General features: G+C 40.2%; 1 protein-coding gene across 8 annotated transcripts in view; it reads left to right on the top strand.

Annotated features, from left to right (window-relative positions):
* NTRK2 (neurotrophic receptor tyrosine kinase 2) overlaps nt 1-21,040 on the top strand; it is a 384,042-nt gene that overhangs the window by 268,623 nt on the left and 94,379 nt on the right. For all 8 annotated transcript variants that reach the window (XM_049711806.1, XM_012538905.3, XM_049711808.1 and 5 more), the window contains one exon: nt 18,993-19,123. In XM_049711806.1, the coding sequence (XP_049567763.1) occupies nt 18,993-19,123 (131 nt within the window). The remainder of the gene's footprint in view (nt 1-18,992; nt 19,124-21,040) is intronic.

Below are 21,040 nucleotides of genomic sequence, written 5' to 3'. Positions count from 1 at the left end.
TCTGAGGACAGGCTATAGCAATATTCTGCTGACTTCATACAGCCTTTATCTTCCCTGCCTTCCCCTCTTCTTACACGTTTGAACTATGTGTTGTGTTTGGTTGATAAATATCTATAATGAGAAATATCATGGTATAATGAAAATGGCACTGGGTTTGAGGGCAAGCAAATGGTGGGTCCTGGCTCAGCTCTGGGAAATTAGCACTTTTACTGTGCCTTGTTGTTCTCATTTGTGAAATGAATAGGTTATTCAAAGTCCTCAGGCACCCTGGTTGAGCTCTTGGAGAACATTCCATCTGTGTGGAGACTCCAAGGAACACCTCCCTGGTAAGGTATTGAAGACATTCCATCCAGATTGCTGAGCAGAACATATCTGTTGCCTCTTATTCATAACAGTGAAGCAGAGGCTGAGGCTTTAATGGCTAAGATTTTTCAGTAGATTTCTGGAAAAGAGATGGTGCCTGGTTGCCATGTTGATGCATGAAACATAGTGGAAGAATCTTCAGCTCGGAATATGCTATGGGCGTCTGCAGTGGAGGCAGGAGTGCCCTGTTTGGTGGAACCTGGAATGGTTGCAGGCTTGGGGCCATCATGTGCATGCAACAGTTTCAACAGAAGGAAGCAGTGGGAAAGGGCTTAAAACAAGGGAGGCACTGCATGAGTGGTATGCACTCCCACCTCCAACTGAGCAGAGAAGCAGATAGCCCATTATTTATCCTCATACCCCCCCAAAAAAAAAAAATCTAAAACACTTCTGTGCAGAAATTGCCAGATTGTCCTAGAGGATGAGGGCTAATATTAGTATGGGTATGGGAGAACAGAGTACTGTTCTCTTTACTCTGGCATGTTTATACTCCAGCTGAATGGTCCATTCTCTGCCTATTCACCCTAAAGCAAGCCCTTCCAATCTATGTGTTCTACCAATGACCCAATTCCTAACCAAACCTCCCATCTGAAATCAGAAATACTGACATAAGAGCCCAGGAAACCCTTATTAGCGATCCAGTCTTTCTTTCTTCAATACAAATAGAATTCAAGATCCACTCTACATGTAAGGACAATAAGCACCTGAAAGAGAAGATACAAAGAGAATAAATGACTTGGAGGGAAAAGAAATTTTTTCGGAGTGTAAGAAAATTTAAAAGAAAAAAGTGTTCTCTGATCTGAGATTTTATGCACATAAATCAAAGTTAAGTAGCTAGGAAAAAGGAATTATAAGATAAGGAACTCATAAAAATTAAATATATGGTGGTGGAAGTAAAAGTTTCAATCACAGGTCTGAAAGATAGGCAAGAACGTTTTCCAAAATAAAGAGCAAAAAGGCAGAAATAGTGCTGGAGAAGAAGAGAAATAGATAACCAATTCATGAGAGAGAATTCATACAATTCAGTTGTATCATGAGAGGCGACATATGATTATTAAGATTTCCAGATAATGATGAGAACTGAGAAAAATGGCAGGGAGAAAATTATCAAAGAAAAAAACAAAGATGACTCCTCAGTGTTGAAGAAGCACCGTGGACCTCAAATTGAGAGGTCCACTGAGTGCCAGCAGGAGAAATGAAAAATCTGTCTGCCTGAATTTGATGCTGTAACAATCTTGATGCTTAAGAGAGAGAAGTCTTTTGATCTTGATGCTATGAACATCCTCCTTCAAGTGGCTCAGAAGTTCTCTGCATGACCATTAGGCATGAAAAGCAAATGCAGTCCTGGCACCCACTTAGCCTTGTAGTATACAGTATTAAGCTGGTCATATTAACATAAATTCTGTTTATTGCTGTTCAATTTTTAGAAGCATAAGACACTTAATTGTATCATATTGGGAATGGAATGTATATAACAATAATATTGACACAGTTGTAGGTCAAGCTCAAAGAATATACCTCAATATGTGAGTGGGGTAGAGGGAAGATAGGGGTGCTAATATGCTCATCATATACAGAAGAGTGTCAGGATACTGGCTGAAATAGAGGTATAGCATAATAGATAATCAATGGAAGAACTAAAAACTAATACAGCACCCAGTTATTGGGTGGAGGTGGGAGACAGTGCAAGCAAAATCCTCCTCTTATATAGTGGAGAATCAATAAGTGTCTTAAATTGAGAAAACAGGAACAAGAGGTATACCATATTAATTAGAGTTATGGAGCTCACCACTTGAAAACCAAAATCTAAATTGTATTGTATTGGTTGCCCAGGAGAGTAGGACCAAGGACAGGGATGAGTATGGAAGGGTACAACTTCTTTCTGTCTTAAGGCTCGTGGTTTGTTACCATGTGCATGTATTGCTTTCCTTTATGTTTTTTTGTACATTAAAAGATATGTATTTTCTAACATTCAGAGTTTCTGTTTGTAAAGATACAACCTAATGTTAAGTCACGTGAAATAGCTGATATTTGTCTCATTTGGGCCTGCACAAATGGAAATTTCATTTGGTTCAACCTAAATAGGGTTCAGATTTTGGACTTTAATGCAGGTATGTCTTAACATGAAGGTCCAGTACATGATCAAGTCAGTGACATCTTGACAATTTGAAAATGTCATAATTCATTACATTCAACAATGCCCTTCTTTTCCAACCAACATTCAAGCCCTGCTCAACTTACTAGGGAAAATTCAAATGGCACACCTCCAACCCCAAACCCTGTATTCAAAGAATGTTTTTCTTCTGAACACCCTCAACCCTGTATTTCTAACATCTGTCATGGTGGGTTTTACATTCTTCTTTTTACAACTGTTATTTGTGTACTTTGTGTCGCATCTCCCTGTTAGACTACAGTTCCCTTAGGGGAAAGATTTGTGTTCTACTGTGAGAGACTGCTTGGTTTTGAAGCCATTTCTAGCTTGCCTTGGCCACTTTCCAGCTGTGTGGCTTTGGGCAAATTACTTAACATCTCCAAGACTTACTTATTCCATTCCCCAAATGGAGTCAGTGATGTCTCTTCTTAGGTGCAGAAGGATGTCTGAATAAAAGATTGTATGTACAATGCTTGACATGATACCTCTCGCGCAGCAGATGTGCAGTTAATGAACACTGGCTTCCTGTGGCCCTTATTCACCCTTGAACCTTCCACAGCATCAAACACAATTCTTTACACATAGGTGCTTAAATGGTGAAATGAAGAGGAAAAAAAAAAGGTATGTTGGGTTGAAAGATGCTGAAAATATTGCAAAATCCTTTAAGGAAAACAAACATTAGTCCTACCTTTGAAAATATGAGTTCTCAAATAATCATATTGAAGAGGAAATAGCATAGTACTCTGCTTGACATATCAATTGGACAGAAATCCATCCAGAGATGGAAAACTCTTGGGATGCAACCAAAAATCTTGTCTGTGATCCTGTCTCTTTCATTCACCACATATCATTGGTTGTGAGCTCTACTGAGCATTGCCTTTCTGTGGAATTGGGGCAGAGTCTACAGCCATGTGAGGCAGCCTGGGAAGCTGGCACAGAACTCCGGACCTCATGAAGTGCCCACTGGCTCCCCACTGCTTCTTAGGCTAAGCACTTGCCCCATTCTCTTGTGTTCAGAGCTTTCTTCATAAAGACTCTAACTTGCTTTTCTAGAATTGGCTCAATGACTCCACAGAGCCTTTCCTGAATGGCCTCACTTACAGAGCACTTGGCTGGCCCCTCTCATTACCGTTTGTAGCATTCTGATCCCGTTTTCATTATATCTGCATTTCTCTAACCCTCACTAGAGTGTGTGCACAGAAAAGAGACTCGATATATTTATGCTGGGGTAAACTATTCACAATTAAGACACAGGCTAGGAAAGCCCCTGAATGCACACTGTGTGTGTGTGTGTGTGTGTGTGTGTGTGTGTGTGTGTGTGTGTGTGTGTGTGTGTGTGTGTGTGTGTTATGTGAATTATCTCCACCAAAGACAAAACATGTCTTTCACGATGGAGCATTCATTCAGATGTACGTTGGTTAAGGCCAGCTGACTTGAAGAAGTCAATTAGGAAGACATAGTGGCTATCAGCTGAAATTATTGAAGGAAGAAAGGTTTCTGTTTGGAGGGCATGGGAGTGGAGGATCCCAAATGATAAAACAGACATCAGCATAGAACTCTCAAATGGAGGTTGATGCACACAGCTTGGGAGGGGGGAAGCAGTTTTCCATCCTCGGGCTCAGGGACACAGCGTCGGAGAGGTAGACAGCTAAGCCTGTCTGGCCCACCTGCCAGGATCTTGTACAATCACTCTGCATAATTATTCTTGAAAATACAAACATTGCCGGGGCTGACTGACAAGTATTGTTCCAGCAGGGAGGGCTGTCAGGGCAAATCAATCCAATTCTACCACATGCCAGTGTGTAGAACAGATATAATTTTGTCTGTTAGGGGCTGTCAAAGCGAAGGATGTGCCGTATGTGTATTTTGAAGTGTGGTGTTCCCTTCAGTCTAACAGCTTGAAAGATTTCTGGGGCTTTCCCCCTCCCTGGCTGTTTTCTACAAGAACTTTTGGGAATTTTAACTTCAAATAACTCAAGTCTTTTATCTGATGTGATGTTCAGGTTAGATTAAGCCCAATCCTGCCTTTCTCTCCATAGCTGCTCTGTTCTCATTCAACATAGGGTATTAAAATTTGGTTTAAGAGGAAAGGGTCCTTTGCTGCTGTTGGATGTTGTATGGGGCATCCAAGTAAGTACCTGGTGCCCTTCCTTCAATGCCAAGTCACCTTGCAAGAGTCTTATCTTGTCCATCACTGGACCCAATGCAAGGTTTAGTCCAAAGGTTCCGACTGGGCCCCTTGGGAATCCCTGAAAGTCCACTTCCTCTTTCTGTGGCCCAGTGCTGTGTCCTCTGCCCCCAGAAGTCTGCCTTCTGCTCTCCTCATGCTCATCCCTGGCCCTTTCTCCTGCCTCTCTCATTTGTCCATTTGGGTCTTGTTCTATTGGACCTTGTTCTCTGTCTTTCGCTGAAAACATCAGGATTAGTCCTTGGTGACATCCTCTGTTCCCTTCAGGGTCACGGACTTGACCTCAGCTTCCCTGGAGTCTGTCACCTTGAGCTGTGTGCATTCGATGGGCAAGGGGCTGGAGAGGAAAGATGGATGAGTGACTGCTGGAGCCCGCTCTCTGCTCAGCACAGGCCTCTGTGAGAGCGAGGTCTAAGTTATATCAGAACTGGCTTCTCTGCCTCCAGTTTGATCACTGCCAGAATAATCTAATTTGTCCTCGTCACTTTCCTTCCATGCTCAAAAGTCTTCTACATAAGACTTACATACAGAACCAAGCTACGGGCTCACCTATTATGGAACTGCGTGTGTGCTAGAGCAGATCTGAAACGCTGTTTAGTCTAAACTCCTTCATTTAAAGATGATGAAATGAAGGCAAAATAGCAGTGAAGCATTTGTCTGAGTCCGTACTTACTAGTGCCCGAGATTGTTTAAACTACTTAGTGAGGTGTTCAGGGCCCTCTATGGTCCAACCTTGTCCTCCTTTTACTGAGTATTGCCTGCTTTTTCTCTTTAGGAAAAAACAATATAAATCAAAGTTTCTTTTTTTTAAATTTTTATTGAAGTATAGTTGATTTACAATGTTGTGTGAGTTTCAGGTGTACAGCAAAGTGATTCAGTTATATACATATACATATTCTTTTTCAGATTATTTTCCATTATAGGTTATTACAGGATATTGAATATGGTTCCCTGTGCTGTACAGTAGGTCCTTGCTGTTTATTGTTTATCTATTTTATATATAGTAATGTGTATATGTTAATCCCAAACTCCTAATTTATCCCTCTCCTCACCCCCCTATTCCCCTTTGGTAACCATAAGTTTGTTTTCTGTGCCTGTGAGTCTGTTTCTGTTTTGTAAATAAGTTCATTTGTACCATATTTTTTTGGATTCCACATATAAGTGATATCATATGATACTTGTCTTTCTCTAACTAAACTTGGTGTGATAATCTGGACTTTTCCTCCTCTTCATCCTTGCTTTTTCTCTTCCCCCACTTTAAATGCCCTCCTTCCCACCATTCTCATCTCTTGTTCAACCACTCATCTATTTTTTCATGTTTATGTTATTATTTATTCATAAAATACTATTGATTGCCTAATATGTTCTATACCCAGTAGTGGGTGTGGGAAATTACATCTATTCTTTAACCCCATCTGTAAAGCATTCTTTTTTTTCTTTTTAATTTTTGCATTTTATTTTATTTACTTTTTTATACAGCAGGTTCTTATTAGTTATCCATTTTATATATATTAGTGTATATATGTCAATACCAATCTCCCAATTCATCACACACCCCCGCCACTTTCCCCCCTTGATGTCCATACGTTTGTTCTCTACATGTGTCTCTATTTCTGCCTTGCAAACCAGTTCATCTGTACCATTTTTCTAGGTTTCACATATATGCATTAATACATGATATTTGTTTTTTTTTCTGACTTAACTTCACTCTGTATGACAGTCTCTAGATCCATCCACGTCTCTACAAATGACCCAATTACATTCCTTTTATGGCTGAATAATATTCCATTGTATATATGTACCACATCTTTATCCATTCATCTGTCGATGAGGATTTAGGTTGCTTCCATGACCTGACTATTGTAAATAGTGCTGCAATGAACATTGGGGTGCATGTGTCTTTTTGAATTATGGTTTTCTCTGGGTATGTGCCCAGTAGTGGGATTGCTGGGTCATATGGTAGTTCTGTTTTTAGGTTTTTAAGGAACCTCCATACTGTTCTCCATAGTGGCTGTACCAATTTACATTCCCACCAACAGTACAAGAGGGTTCCCTTTTCTCCACACCCTCTCCAGCATTTGTTGTTTGTAGGTTTTCTGATGATGCCCATTCTAACTGGTGTGAGGTGATACCTCACTGTAGTTTTGATTTGCATTTCTCTAATAATTAGTGATGTTGAGCAGCTTTTCATGTGCTTCTTGGCCATCATATGTCTTCTTTGGAGAAATGTCTATTTAGGTCTTCTGCCCATTTTTGGATTGGGTTGTTTGTTTTTTTAATATTGAGCTGCATGAGCTGTTTATATATTTTGGAGATTAATCCTTTGTTTGCTGGTTCATTTGCAAATATATTCTCCCATTATGAGGGTTGTCTTTTCGTCTTGTTTATGGTTTCCTTTGCTGTGCAAAAGTTTTGAAGTTTCATTAGGTCCCATTTGTTTATTTTTGTTTTTATTTCCATTACTCTAGGAGGTGGATCAAAAAAGATCTTGCTGTGATTTATGTCAAAGAGTGTTCTTCCTTTGTTTTCCTCTAAGAGTTTTATAGTGTCCAGTCTTACATTTAGGTCTCTAATCCATTTTGAGTTTATTTTTGTGTATGGTGTTAAAGAGTGTTCTAATTTCATTCTTTTATATATAGCCGTCCAGTTTTCCCAGCACCACTATTGAAGAGACTGTCTTTTCTCCATTTTATATCCTTGCCTCCTTTGTCATAGATTAGTTGACTATAGGTGTGTGGGTTTATCTCTGGGCTTTCTATCCTGTTCCATTGGTCTATATTTCTGTTTTGGTGCCAGTACCATATTGTCTTGATTACAGTAGCTTTGTAGTATAGTCTGAAATCAGGGGGTCTGATTCCTCCAGCACCTTTTTCTTCCCTCAAGACCGCTTTGGCTCTTCAGGGTCTTTGGTGTCTCCATAGAAATTTTAAGATTTTTTGTTCTAGTTCTGTAAAAAATGCCATTGGTAATTTGATAGAGGTTGCATTGAATCTGTAGATTGCTTTGGGTAGTAGAGTCATTTTCACAATATTAAGTCTCCCAATCCGAAAACATGGTATATCTCTCCATCTGTTTGTACCATCTTTAATTTCTTTCATCAGTGTCTTATAGTTTTCTGCATACAAGTCGTTTGTCTCCATAGGTAGGTTTATTCCTAGGTATTTTATTCTTTTTGTTGCAAGGGTAAATGGGAATGTTTCCTTAATTTCTCTTTCAGATTTTCATCATTAGTGTATGGGAATGCAAGAGATTTCTGTGCATTAATTTTGTATCCCACAACTTTACCAAATTCATTGATTAGCTTTTGTAGTTTTTCTGGTGGCATCTTTAGGATTCTCTATGTATAGTATCATGTCATCTGCAAACAGTGACAGCTTTACTTCTCTTTTCCAATTTGAATTCTTTTTATTTCTTTTTCTGCTCTGATTGCTGTGGCTAGGACTTCCAAAACTATGTTGAATGATAGTGGCGAGAGTGGACATACTTATTTTGTTCCTGATGTTAGAGGAAATGCTTTCAGTTTTTCACAATTGAGAATGATGTTTGCTGTGGCTTTTTCGTATATGGCCTTTATTATGTTGAGGTAGGTTCCCTCTATGCCCACTTTCTGGAGAGTTTTTATCATAAATTGGTGCTGAATTTTGTCAAAAGATTTCTCTGCGTCTATTGAGATGACCATATGGTTTTTCTCCTTCAGTTTGTTAATATGGTATATCACATTGATTGATTTGCGTATATTGAAGAATCCTTGCATCCCTGGGATAAATATTGATCATGGTGTATGATCCTTTTAATGTGTTGTTGGATTCTGATTGCTAGTATTTTGTTGAGGATTTTTGCATCTATATTCAACAGGGATATTGGCCTGTAATTTTCTTTTTTTGTAGTATCTTTGTCTGGTTTTGGTATCAGGGTGATGGTGGCCTCGTAGAATGAGTTTAGGAGTGTTCCTTCCTCTGCAATTTCTTGGAAGAGTTTGAGAAGGATGGGTGTTGGCTCTTCTCTAAATGTTTGATAGAATTCCCCTTGAAGCCATCTGGTCCTGGACTTTTGTTTGTTGGAGGATTTTAAATCACAGTTTCAATTTCATTACTTGTGATTGGTCTGTTCATATTTTCTATTTCCTCTCGGTTCAGTCTTGGAAGGTTATAGCTTTCTAAGAATTTGTCCATTTCTACCAGGTTGTCTATTTTATTGGCATAGAATTGCTTGTAGTAGTCTCTTAGGATGGTTTGTATTTCTGTGGTGTCTCTTGTAACTTCTACTTTTTCATTTCTAATTTTATTGATTTGAGTCGTCTCCCTCTTTTTCTTGATGAGTCTGGCTAAAGCTTTATTAATTTTGTTTATCTTCTGAAAGAACTTTTAGTTTTATTGATCTTTGCTATTGTTTTCTTTGTTTCTTTTTCATTTATTTCTGCTGTGATCTTTATGATTTCTTTCCTTCTACTAACTTTGGGTTTTGCTTGTTCTTCTTTCTCTAGTTCCTTTGGGTGTAAGTTTAGATTGTTTATTTGAGATGTTTCTTGTTTCTTGAGGTAGGCTTGTATTGCTATAAACTTCCCTCTTAGAACTGCTTTTGCTGCATCCCATAGGTTTTGGATCATCGTGTTTTCATTGTCATTTGTCTCTAGGTAATTTTTGATTTCCTCTTTGATTTCTCCAGTGATCTCTTGGTTATTTAGTAATGTATTGTTTAACCTCCATGTGTTTGTGTTTTTTACGGTTTTTTCCCTGTAATTTATTTCTAATCTCATAGCGCTGTGGTCAGAAAAGATGCTTGATGTGATTTCAATTTTCTTAAATTACTGAGGCTTGATTTGTGATCCAAGATGTGATCTATCCTGGAGAATGTTCCATGTGCACTTGAGAAGAAAGTGTAATCTGCTGTTTGGGGATGGAATGTCCTATAAATATCAATTAAATCTATCTGGTCTATTGTGTTGTTCAAAGCTTGTGTTTCCTTATTAATTTTCTGTTTGGATGATCTTTCCTTTGGTATAAGTGAGGTGTTAAAGTCCTCCACTATTATTTTGTTACTATTGATTTCCTCTTTTATAGCTGTTAGCAGTTGCCTTATGTATTGAGTTGTTCCTATGTTTGGTGCATATATATTTATAATTTTTTTATCTTCTTCTTGGATTGATCCCTTGATCGTTATGTAGTGTCCTTCCTTGTCTCCTGTAACATTCTTTATTTTAAATTCTATTTTATCTGATATGAGTATTGCTACTCCAGCTTTCTTTTGATTTCCATTTGCATGGAATATCTTTCTCCATCCTCTCACTTTCAGTCTGTATGTGTCCCTAGGTCTGAAGTGGGTCTCTTGTAGACAGCATATATATGGGTCTTGTTTTTGTATCCATTCAGTGAGCCTGTGTCTTTTTGTTGGAGCATTTAATCCATTCACATTTAAGGTAATTATCGATATATATGTTCCTATTACCATTCTCTTAATTGTTATGGGTTTGGTTTTTGTAGGTCCTTTTCTTCTTTTGTGTTTCCCACTTAGAGAAGTTCCTTTAGCATTTGTTGTAGAGCTGGTTTGGTGGTGCTGAATTCTCTTAGCTTTTGCTTGTCTGTAAAGCTTTTCATTTCTTCGTCGAATCTGAATGAGATCCTTGCCGGGTAGAGTAATCTTGGTTGTATGTTCTTCCCTTTCATCACTTTAAATATGTCATGCTACTCCCTTCTGGCTTGTAGAGTTTCTGCTGAGAAATCAGCTGTTAACCTTATCAGAGTTCCCTTGTATGTTATTTGTCATTTTTCCCTTGCTGCTTTCAATAACTTTTCTTTGTCTTTAATTTTTGTCAGTTTGATTACTATGTGTCTCAGCATGTTTCTCCTTGGGTTTATCCAGCCTGGGACTCTCTGTGCTCCCTGGACATGGGTGGCTATTTCCTTTCCCATGTTAGGGAAGTTTTTGACTATAATCTCTTCAAATATTTTCTTGGGTCCTTTCTCTCTCTCTTCTCCTTCTGGGACTCCTATAATGCAAATGTTGTTGCATTTAATGTTGTCCCAGAGGTCTCTTAGGCTGTCTTCATTTCTTTTCATTCTTTTTTCTCTATTCTGTTCTGTGGCAGTGAATTCCACCAGTCTGTCTTCCAGGTCACTTATCCATTCTTCTGCCTCAGTTATTCTGCTATTGATTCCTTCTAGTGTATTTTTAATTTCAGTTTTTGTACGTTCATCTCTGTTTGTTTGTTCTTTAATTCTTCTAGATGTTTATTCTTTAATTCTTCTAGGTCTTTGTTAAACATTTCTTGCATCTTCTCGATCTTTGCCTCCATTCTTTTTCTGAGGTCTTGGATCATCCTCACTATCATTATTCTGAATTCTTTTCCTGGAAGGTTGCCTATCTCCTCTCATTTAGTTGTTTTTCTGGGGTTTTACCTTGGTCCTTCATCTGGTACATAGTCCTCTGCCTTTTCATCTTGTCTATCTTTCTGTGAATGTGGTTTTTGTTCCACAGGCTGCAAGATTGTAGTTCTTCTTGCTTTTGCTGTCTGCCCTCTGGTGGATGAGGTTATCTAAGAGGCTTGTGCAAGTTTCCTGATGGGAGGGACTGGTGGTGGGTAGAGCTGGCTGTTGCTCTGGAGGGCAGAGCTCAGTAAAACTTTAATCTGTTTGTCTGTTGATGGGTGGGACTGGGTTTTCTCCCTGTTCATTGTTTGGCCTGAGGCGACCCAGCACTGGAACATACCCGGCTCTTTGGTGGGGCTAATGGCAGACTCTGGGAAGGCTCACGCCAAGCAGTACTTCCCAGAACTTCTGCTGCCAGTGTCCTTGTCCTCACAGTGAGACACAGCCACCCCACACCTCTGCAGGAGAGCCTCCAACACTAGCAGGTAGGTCTGGTTCAGTCTCCTATGGGGTCACTGCTCCTTCCCCTGGGTCCTGATGTGCACACTACTTTGTGTGTGCCATCCAAGAGTGCAGTCTCTGTTTCCCCCAGTCCTGTCGAAGTCCTGCAATCAAATCCCGCTAGCCTTCAAAGTCTGATTCTCTAGGAATTCCTCCTCCCATTGCCGGAGCCCCAGTTTGGGAAGCCTGACGTGGGGCTCAGAACCTTCACTCCAGTGGGTAGACTTCTGTGGTATAAGTGTTCTCCACTTTGTGAGTCACCCACCCAGTAGTTATGGGATTTGATTTTATTGTGATTGTGCCCCTCCTACTGCCTCACTGTGGCTTCTCCTTTGTCTTTGGATGTGGGGTATCTTTTTTGGTGAGTTCCAGTGTCTTCCTGTCCATGATTGTTCAGCAGTTAGTTGTGATTCCAGTGCTCTCACAAGAGAGAGTGCCCAAAGCATTATTGAATAAGCCCATAGACATTGCTTTTTATGCCATTACGATGATAAGCGCTGTGCATATTTGACTGAGGGTGGCTTTTGTGTCATACGTTTATTTCTCATTGAGCTCTGCCATGAGAAATAGTCTTAGGAAACTCACTATTTACTTTACAGACATTGTTAAGGACATTGATCTCCTGTGTAAAATCCTTTCCATAAATTCCTTTCAAAACTAAATGCTGTGAAGAATCTTACTTACCATAAGACATACCTGTGTTCTTACTTATGGATAGTCAAAATTTTATAAATTATTTCGTTTCCTCCTGCCTTCATCTGCCAGGAAACTCAGAATCAATTTATGACTTAATTTTAATAAGCATGAGGAACCTTAGAATCTGCATGTTTGCATTTCTACTTAACATCTTGTTTTAGCCTTCTTTTCCATTTTCTCTGACTTCAGTTCTTGTTTAAGTTTTTGCTTTCTCTTGCATGATCACATAAAGTACCTGAAATCTTTTGTGAATGAAGCAGAGGTACAAGTAAAAGTTACGATAGGTATAAGCATGTGTTTTTCTGCCCTTTTATGTTGTGAGTTCCTTGAGAAAAGGGATTATTTTGTGCATCCTTTATACTAGGCCACAGAAAAATGCCCAGGCTATAGTAGGTGCTTAATAAAGGTTTGTTGAACTAAGTTGATAAAAGTCGACCCATGACTCCCTAGGTGGGCAAAGTCAAGCTCACTTTCTCTTACACTTTGTCTGTTGTAAGAAGGCCAAGGAAAGGTGGAGTGTTGTAGTGGAAAGAACTTAAACTCTGCCTGTTACCAATTGTACAAACTGGGGTGACTTATTTAGCTCATATGATCCTCTTCTTTTTACTTTAATCTGAAAATGGAAATAAGGATACCCTACTGGATAGCTATGAAGATTGATATTGCTTGTAAACCTCTCAGCACATTTTCAGGCCCATAATAGCAATCAGCACATGTTAGGGCTCCTCTCTTCCCTCCGTATTTCCTCATTTCATTGGAAATTGCACTTGGAAAAGGATAAGTGGCTTGCTCACAAGGTAGTCAATTAATTGAGGTGTCATATGTAAAATAAATGTGACTATTGACCTCATGCAGAGGGATATAAAAATTAATCGATGGTAATGCACATTGAGATTTTTTGCTGAAAAGTGCTTAAGAATGGCTCAGTATTATTACATTTTATTTCATCATTAATATTATTTATGAATATTTGGCTTTGTCTTGTCCTGGTGTGGTTATATCTCTGGTCTTAATTGCATTTATTTTCAATTTAGTCCCAATTTATATCTTAATAAAAATATAGATGAAATCAAAAAGCATAGTTCCTGTCTTTCATACAAATTTATTTTTACAAGGTGGATGATTTAACCTGTTTCAATATGCTCCCTATGAAATAGACATTAAGATATTTAGTAAATAATTTTTGTTAATTGCATTTAATATCAAGCTCAAGCATTTTTCATAGTTTTGGCATCACGCTTTTTGCACTCATATTTTATGTTTATTGGCCATTTTCTAATGAAATTCTTCATTATGAGATACTTGATCCATTTCAGATGATAAACGTCAATGTTTCAAGTATTTCTAGTTGAAGAGATAATTAACTAAATGAAATACCTGTTATCACTTTATTGTCAGGGAATGCTCACTGCCTGCAGTCTCAAATGGGGTTTGTGTTACAGAGTGCAAGGTCATTCTTCTGAGAGTCAGAGGATCTGAGTTCTAGCTTGGTCTCCTTCTAGCTGTGTGGTCCTGGGGAAGTTACTTCATCTCTCTGAGACTCACTGGCTTACTGTCAAACACGAGGGAGTCAGCCTCAATGATCTTTAGCTTCTGTTCCCATCATAACATCTGGTCCTTTGCATTGGAACTATTGAGGCAGGCCCTACATTTAGGTCTGTAGGGCAACAGAAAGATTGATCCTAATACACAACATTATCTTCTGGGGTATATTACTTTTTACCATCCTACTCACAACTTTAAAATATCTTTCCTTTTAACTGCAGGTCACTTAGTACTTGACATATATTAGAGACTCAATAAATGTCTCAAATGTCCAGGTTCTGAGCAGGATGCGTCCAGGAGGCCAAGGATCTCTATGAAACCCCATTACTGAGGAAGTGGGAGGATATATTTCCGATTTCAACCTTAAGTGGGTAGAGTTGTATTTATTTATTTGTTTTGTTAGTTTTAGATTTAGTAATAATGAATATAGAGATGGGTTGATACTATAGCCTATGTGTAAATATGGAATATTTACTTCTGGGAGATATTGATACCAGGAATTTGATTTAAACCATCTGAAACTGCAAGCATCTCTATAAACTACTGAAGCTACTTTGTGACAAAATACATTTTTCAGTGGCTGTAATGTGAAACTAATACAAAACCAGAAATCTACTCAGTTCTGGTGCTTAGGAAGCAAATGACTAAGGGCACCAAATTTTCACTCTGGAAAATTCCATCAGTGATAAAGACATCCAGACAGTTTTTAGCCCCTCATCACGATTATTATTGCTGGTCATCAATTTCTCCCCAATTCCACAGAGCAGATTTCTTTGCACAATAATCTAATCACACCCTTTGTTTTGACTATGTGAACGTACATAGATCAGTCTGCAGACCACATGAGTTTGTTGGTATAGCTCCTACACCACCTACACCTCTTCAAGATACTCCTTTTTTTTTTTTGGCAAGGTGAATTTCAAAGAGATACTTTTTTTTATAAAACTTTTTTTAAAAAAATCAATTATTGTTTTGAGTTTTCCTCCAAAACTAAGGAGCCATTTATGGTAGAGTCTGGGCTTTCATTTATTTTTTTATTAGTTATTCATGTTGGGTTTGAGGTTTTTTTACTGGGGTCTCCAAAGTTAAAAGCAGAGAATTGACTGACCTCAGAGAAATGAAGCGTGTAAAAATTTTAACATGCTTACCTGATAGCTTATTTATCATGGAATCTTTAGACTCACTTCACTGAGGATATTTTGTGTACAATGAACCCAGGGTTCCTAGGACCCTTTAAAGCAGTGTTATGCAAAGTGCTTGTCCACAGTGAGACCGTCTAGAATAGGAACCAGTGCATTGCTTCCTTCATTAAGAAAGTCTTGGGACTTCCCTAGTGGTCCAGTGGTTAGGACTCCACACTTCCACTGCAGGGGGGCACAGGTTTGATCCCTGGTCAAGGAACTAAGATCCTGCAGGCCACATGGTGAGCCCTACCCCCCGCCAAAAAAAATAAAATAAAATAAAATTTTAAAAAAGGAAGTCTTGCTCCCAGAAAAAGTCAGCTAAATGCCATGCAAACAGCCAAACCAAACTTCCCAATGCCTCGCCTCTCAGCCACACTATTGAAAGACACAAGACAAATGGCAGCCGAGTGTTTGTACAGCTTGGGCAAGCTCCTTCAGCCCTCTGTGCCTCGGGCCCTGAGAATGATGGCATCGGGAGGATGGAGAGGGAAAGCTTGAGCCAGGAGCTCAGTGGGTGAGAGGAGTAGCCAAGATGTCAGAGCGAGGGGGCAGACATGGTCAGGCTGATGGTTCCATAAGATAGATGCTTTCAGCTGGCTAGGGCTCTAGCAGGAGTGGGGTGGGTAATGGTCAGACATCAGGCACACAGGCCTTGAAGAACCTGGGGGTGAGGAGTGGGGATGGCTTTCATTTGAGAGGGCTGCAGGGGGAAGGCATGAGTTTCCTCAGACATAGCCAAGGTTTTATTTGAGTCGAGGAGGTGAAGGGAAGTATATGGAGAGATTGAGGATACAGGGAGCTTGTGGATGACAGGGGAGCGAGCCCAGAGGGACCGATGGAAGGGGTTGTGAGGAAGGTGAAGACGTGAGCATTGGCTCAGCCTTGGGCACTTATGAGCAATTTGGGGGTTTGAGGCTGGATAAAGAGGGAGGCCCTGAGAGGGTACCAGGGACTTCCCTTGATTGAGGGAAGCAGACAATGAGGCAGGTTGGGATAAGCCCCGATGCTCTCCTGGAATGGGAAGAAATTCTTAGCTCAAGGATGTAATAGCTTCAGACTAGTTGTTCTCCCTACTCCTGATATCTTGGAGAATTGGGCTGCTTTATTGCCTACATACTCAATAGGGTTATTGTCAGTTAACTGAAATAATATAACTAAACAGTATTTGTCTTTTGTTTTTATTATCATTCGGCACATTTTTCAACAAATGTTTGGATACCACCAGCTGTGAGACCCTGGCAGGAATGCAAATACAAACACAAAATTGTTACCTGTGCCCTTTGGTGGCTTCCAGTCTTAGAAAAGAGCAATTCATTCTATTTAGAGGGAGTACATTTGCAAAAGGCCAGCATTCTTGTAATCTATTATATCTCAAACATAGCAAAACAAATTAATGCAAAATAGCCCATTTCTTAAAGAAAAGATGCATTTACTGCCTTCAAGGTCAACATGGGAAAACTGGTCTCATCAATTTTAGCTTTGAAGATGACCAAGTTGTGGCTTTATCCATAGCTTTATGAACTTATTTGCCACCAACTTTTTTTTACTGCTTGGAATGAAAGAAAGAAAGAGAGAAAGAGAAAGAGAGAGAGAAAGAGGGAGGGAGGAAGGAAAGAAAGGAAAGGGAGAAAGAAACAAAGAAAAGAAAGAAAGAGAGAGAGAAAGAAAGGAGGGAGGGAGGAAGGAATGGAGAGAGGGAGAGAGAGAGAGAGAGGGAGGGAGGAAGGAAGGAAAGAAAGGAGGGAGGGAGGGAGGAAAAGTATAAATCAAATGCAAAAAAAAGAAGAGTTAAATACTTGCCTTGATCTGGTTGGAGTGTAAAGTAAATCAAGTGGCAATTTAATTCCCAATGAACATGTGACAACCATGGAGTTAAATATTAGATTTAAATAGGGCAGCTAATTCTCTGCAAGAATTACATTCGTCTCTTCATATGGGCACTCTCCCTAATGAACACATTCCTCCCTCTTAAATTCAATCATTGCTACTGGAGCATGAGAAATTAATATACATTCTTAGATTCATTAATAATGTTGCTCATAAAAGACCTTTTGGTTTTTATCACCCTGAGTTCCCAGAGGCCCATGGAAGCAGCCGTAGCTCCAAACCACATGAATTATAAGGGGAAAAAATCCTATTAAAACAGAACCTTAATCACCAGTTGCATTTTATATCGAGCTGTATCTAAAAAGAAACTGTATAACATATCCATCAACATAGAATGGATAAATAAATGGTGTTACAGTCCTTCCACAGAATATTATAAAGTAGTAAAAGCAAAAGAGTTACTACTACACACACAATGTAATTCAATCTCAAGGACATTGTTGAGTGACAGGTGTAAGACATGGAAGGATGCTTGTAGTACGATTCCATTTATATAAGTTCAACACAGGCAAAGCCCAACACTCTCTGGTTTAGGATACGTCATTGATAGCAAACCAATAAGGCAAAGGATTAACACAAAATACAGGATAGTGGTTACCCCTGGGAGGTGAGTAGGAAGTGGGTACAATCAAGAAAGAACACAGTGGTGCTTTAAAAGTACTAGTGATATTCTGTTTCTTACAATGGAATGGTGGGTTCCTGGGTATTCACTTTATTATTATTAAAACTACGGAGATATGCCTTGTATTTCCTTTTGAACTTTTGAGAGTTTGAACTGGCCTTTGAAGAGTGAACTAAGCAGAGAGGAAGCGGGAAGACTATTTTTACTTTTTAGTCTATTATATATTTCTATTTCTCTTGTTATACTTAACACAATTTACAATTGGAAAGGAACTTTGTGGTGTCAAAGAAAAATCACGGACTCTGGATTCAGACCGACCTAAGTTCAAATGCCAACTCCTCCATTCCCATGCTACGCATCGTTGAATTTCTCACAGACTTAGTTTCTCCAAGTATAAAATGTAGGAAGGAATGCTTCCCAGTGTGGTGAGAGTCAAATGAGAGACTATTGTCGGCTGCACATTCCAAGCTCTAGAGGGAGTCACAGTCCTTTTAAACTCTGCCATTCAGGGATGAGTTGTCCAGAAAAGCATGGTGCCATTGACCTGGTGGAAACCCTGGTCTAAGGGATCCAACACTTGATGTGCTGGGTGAAGAGGCCCAAGCTCACACTGCAGCTCCGTCCTCTGCACAGTCTCTTTTTGGGCTTCTCCACTGGCTCTGTCCTGAGAATCACTCACTCCCCTCCCGCCTTGCACTACTGGGCTCTAAAGGACCCTGGACCACCTCCTGCCTCTTTCCCCAGTAAGGCGCATGGATGAGTGACATGGGCCAGCTCTGCTCTGAACGAGAGGGGGGAATATTCTCCCTTCCCCAGATACTTCTATTCTTGTCTCCTCTTAGCTTTGGAGAGCCAAGACTAGGACACAATCTTAGAAAGGAGCTAAGGAAGCCAGCCTTTTCCAGACATTTCTGGTCTAAACAAAAGGAGTCACTACGGCTCAACCATGGAGCCTACCTCAGCAGGAGGTGAAAAGTGAGGTGAGGACACAGCCTCAATCAGCAATGCACAGATCTTGCATTTTCCCTTTGTATCCTCTGAGCCTCTCTCCCCCAGGAGTCTGAGGGGGCTTAACAAAGACTTAAGGCTTCCTGGCTAGCTCTCTGCCTTTCCCACCAGACACATAACTGACAAATACATGCAAAACATCTGGCTCGTGAGAGGCCTGCCATTAATATCCATTCCCTTCTCATTTCTCCCCTTTCCTAGTCTGTAAAGCTCATTAATGACATTCTGCAGCCAACGGCTCGGTGGTTCCTTTAGTTCTATCAGAAACAATAATTCCACTCCAGAGAGCAGGCCAACGCCGCCACCTTCCAACCCTTTGGGGTGGACCTTGCGGCTGGACACGGAGCTTCCCGTCTGTTTATCCTTGTGCGGAGGAGAGACCGGGGGCCTGCAAGCTCAGGGTGCAGCCACTGACTCCCCATCCTCTGCCTGCAGCTCCACATGCCTCTATTCCAATGTCCATTCTGTCTTTGTTTTACAGTTGTTCAGCACATCAAGCGACATAACATTGTTCTGAAAAGGGAGCTAGGCGAAGGAGCCTTTGGAAAAGTTTTCCTAGCTGAATGCTATAACCTCTGTCCTGAGCAGGACAAGATCTTGGTGGCAGTGAAGGTAAGCGAACACCCCAGAACGTCTCATTATCCGTGGTCACACCCAGGTGTGGAGGTGATGCTTTATTTTATGTTATTGTAGTGGCCAATTCAGGAGCAAATTACATCTGCTATGGTGGATGTGTTCAAATTCCTTTAGAGGAATGGACAGTGGGAAGGATATTTGGGGCACAACCAACTGTCAGAGGTTCTGCTCAGGGACAGCCTTCCAGTCTACAGGCTGTGAATGGCTCTGAGCTACTCTTCCCGGTCAATGTGAACTAAATTCTGGATAGAGGTCAGTGAGGTCAAACAGAATCCAACCGGCTGAGTCTTGGAGACTCCACTGTCTCCTCAGGTTGCTTGGTGCTCGTCCAAGCTCAGTGGGAGTTTGTCTCCTGTTCGAAGGTTCTGGAAGGGAGACTGTGGCCTTCACTTCCCCTCTCAGCCTCAGTTCTGTTGAGAACTTCTGTTATACTTACTTTGTCCCTCCCAAATGTCTCCAAGGCCCTAGGCATGATTCCATCTGGGATGGGTGACATCTCTGGTAGATCCCACCTCCCTAGGAGACACAAGATTTTACACAGAAGTCTGAAAGTCCTTCATCATAGCCATGTCTTCGTAAACTCAAAACAGGAGACCTGTTCTTCGATAAGATAAACATTATTGAAAGGGCTGAAATTTCCACTGAGCTCTCTAAATCACAAGAATCAACGTAAATAGCACAAAAGACTTCAGCATATCGTTTACACATGGCATTGTCAAAATTACAAACGGAACAACTCACCCAAGTATAATATATATAAAACACTTAAAAGAGGCGTATGTTTATAAAGTGAATTAAATGCCGAATGCATACGGATGTGGCTAATGTAATAAAATGTAACTTCTTGGCCTCACATGATTGAGTTTGGGTTTTTATTTGTTTGTTTGTTTGGCCAAACACAGAATATTTGTACAAATGACATTTATTTACTCATTATAACCAGGACAGCTTTGTAAAAATGAGACATGTATTCCATTACTGTTGTACTTAGCCTTAAAATACTTTAATATATGTGTAATGGGTAACAGAGGAGAGAAATTAAATGATTCTTGAACTTCCCCAGCCTGCAGACTAAACACAGTTTCTGTTAAAGTTCATCCAGATGAAACACTGTGTATTTGCTTTCCTCGTCATCAAAAGTAACTAAGCCGACTGGCACGGATACTCTTAGACTCTCAGCAAAGGCTCCTAAAAAGCTGCACTCTGGGGCGAATAAAGGACAGACCTTTCTAGGGATGAGCAATGTAATATCAATCAAATAAACATCATCTCTAAGATAGGTAAATGGAGGAGGGGAGTGAGACAGAGGAGAGAAGAGGGGAAGGGAGATGCTAGAGAGATGCGAGGTTAAGTGCGGTGAGTGGTATAAAGTGAGAATCCTGAGGGGACGCTGAGGATGCTTAATTCCTGCTGCTGCAATTGCTTCCTCTTTTCTTTCATTTACTCAAAAAGTTTGTTATTTTTTAAAGCACAAAATGTTCAGAACATTTGGCAGTGCTATATCTGCAGTCTTTGCTTTCTTCTGCTGCTATCTTTTTCTCCCCCCTTTGGAAAAATGGGACCGAAAGGTGCCTCTGTTTTTGTAGATTCATAGCCTGATGCAAGGTTAGAGCTGGAAGATGCTTAGGGAACATGTAAGCCTAGTCTAGCATGTGTCATAGGCAGGGAGACTGAAGGCCCTGGGGAGGCCAGGAGGCCATCCAGGGAGCTAAGTCAGGCCTTCAGAGATTCACTTCATGGGGTCACAAGGTGAAATCTTTGAATGTGAGAAAATCCTGGGAGATTAGGGAACCTAGAGGACAGTGTAGGAATAGCTGAAAGACCTAAACCTGATAAAGAGATAGACTCACAGAATTTCTCAGTGGGTATTGCCTTTCATTTCTGTATCACTCC

This window comes from Orcinus orca, chromosome 6, assembly GCF_937001465.1.
Source record: "Orcinus orca chromosome 6, mOrcOrc1.1, whole genome shotgun sequence".
Taxonomy (NCBI): domain Eukaryota; kingdom Metazoa; phylum Chordata; class Mammalia; order Artiodactyla; family Delphinidae; genus Orcinus; species Orcinus orca.
This window is presented reverse-complemented; position numbering and strand designations above follow the sequence as displayed.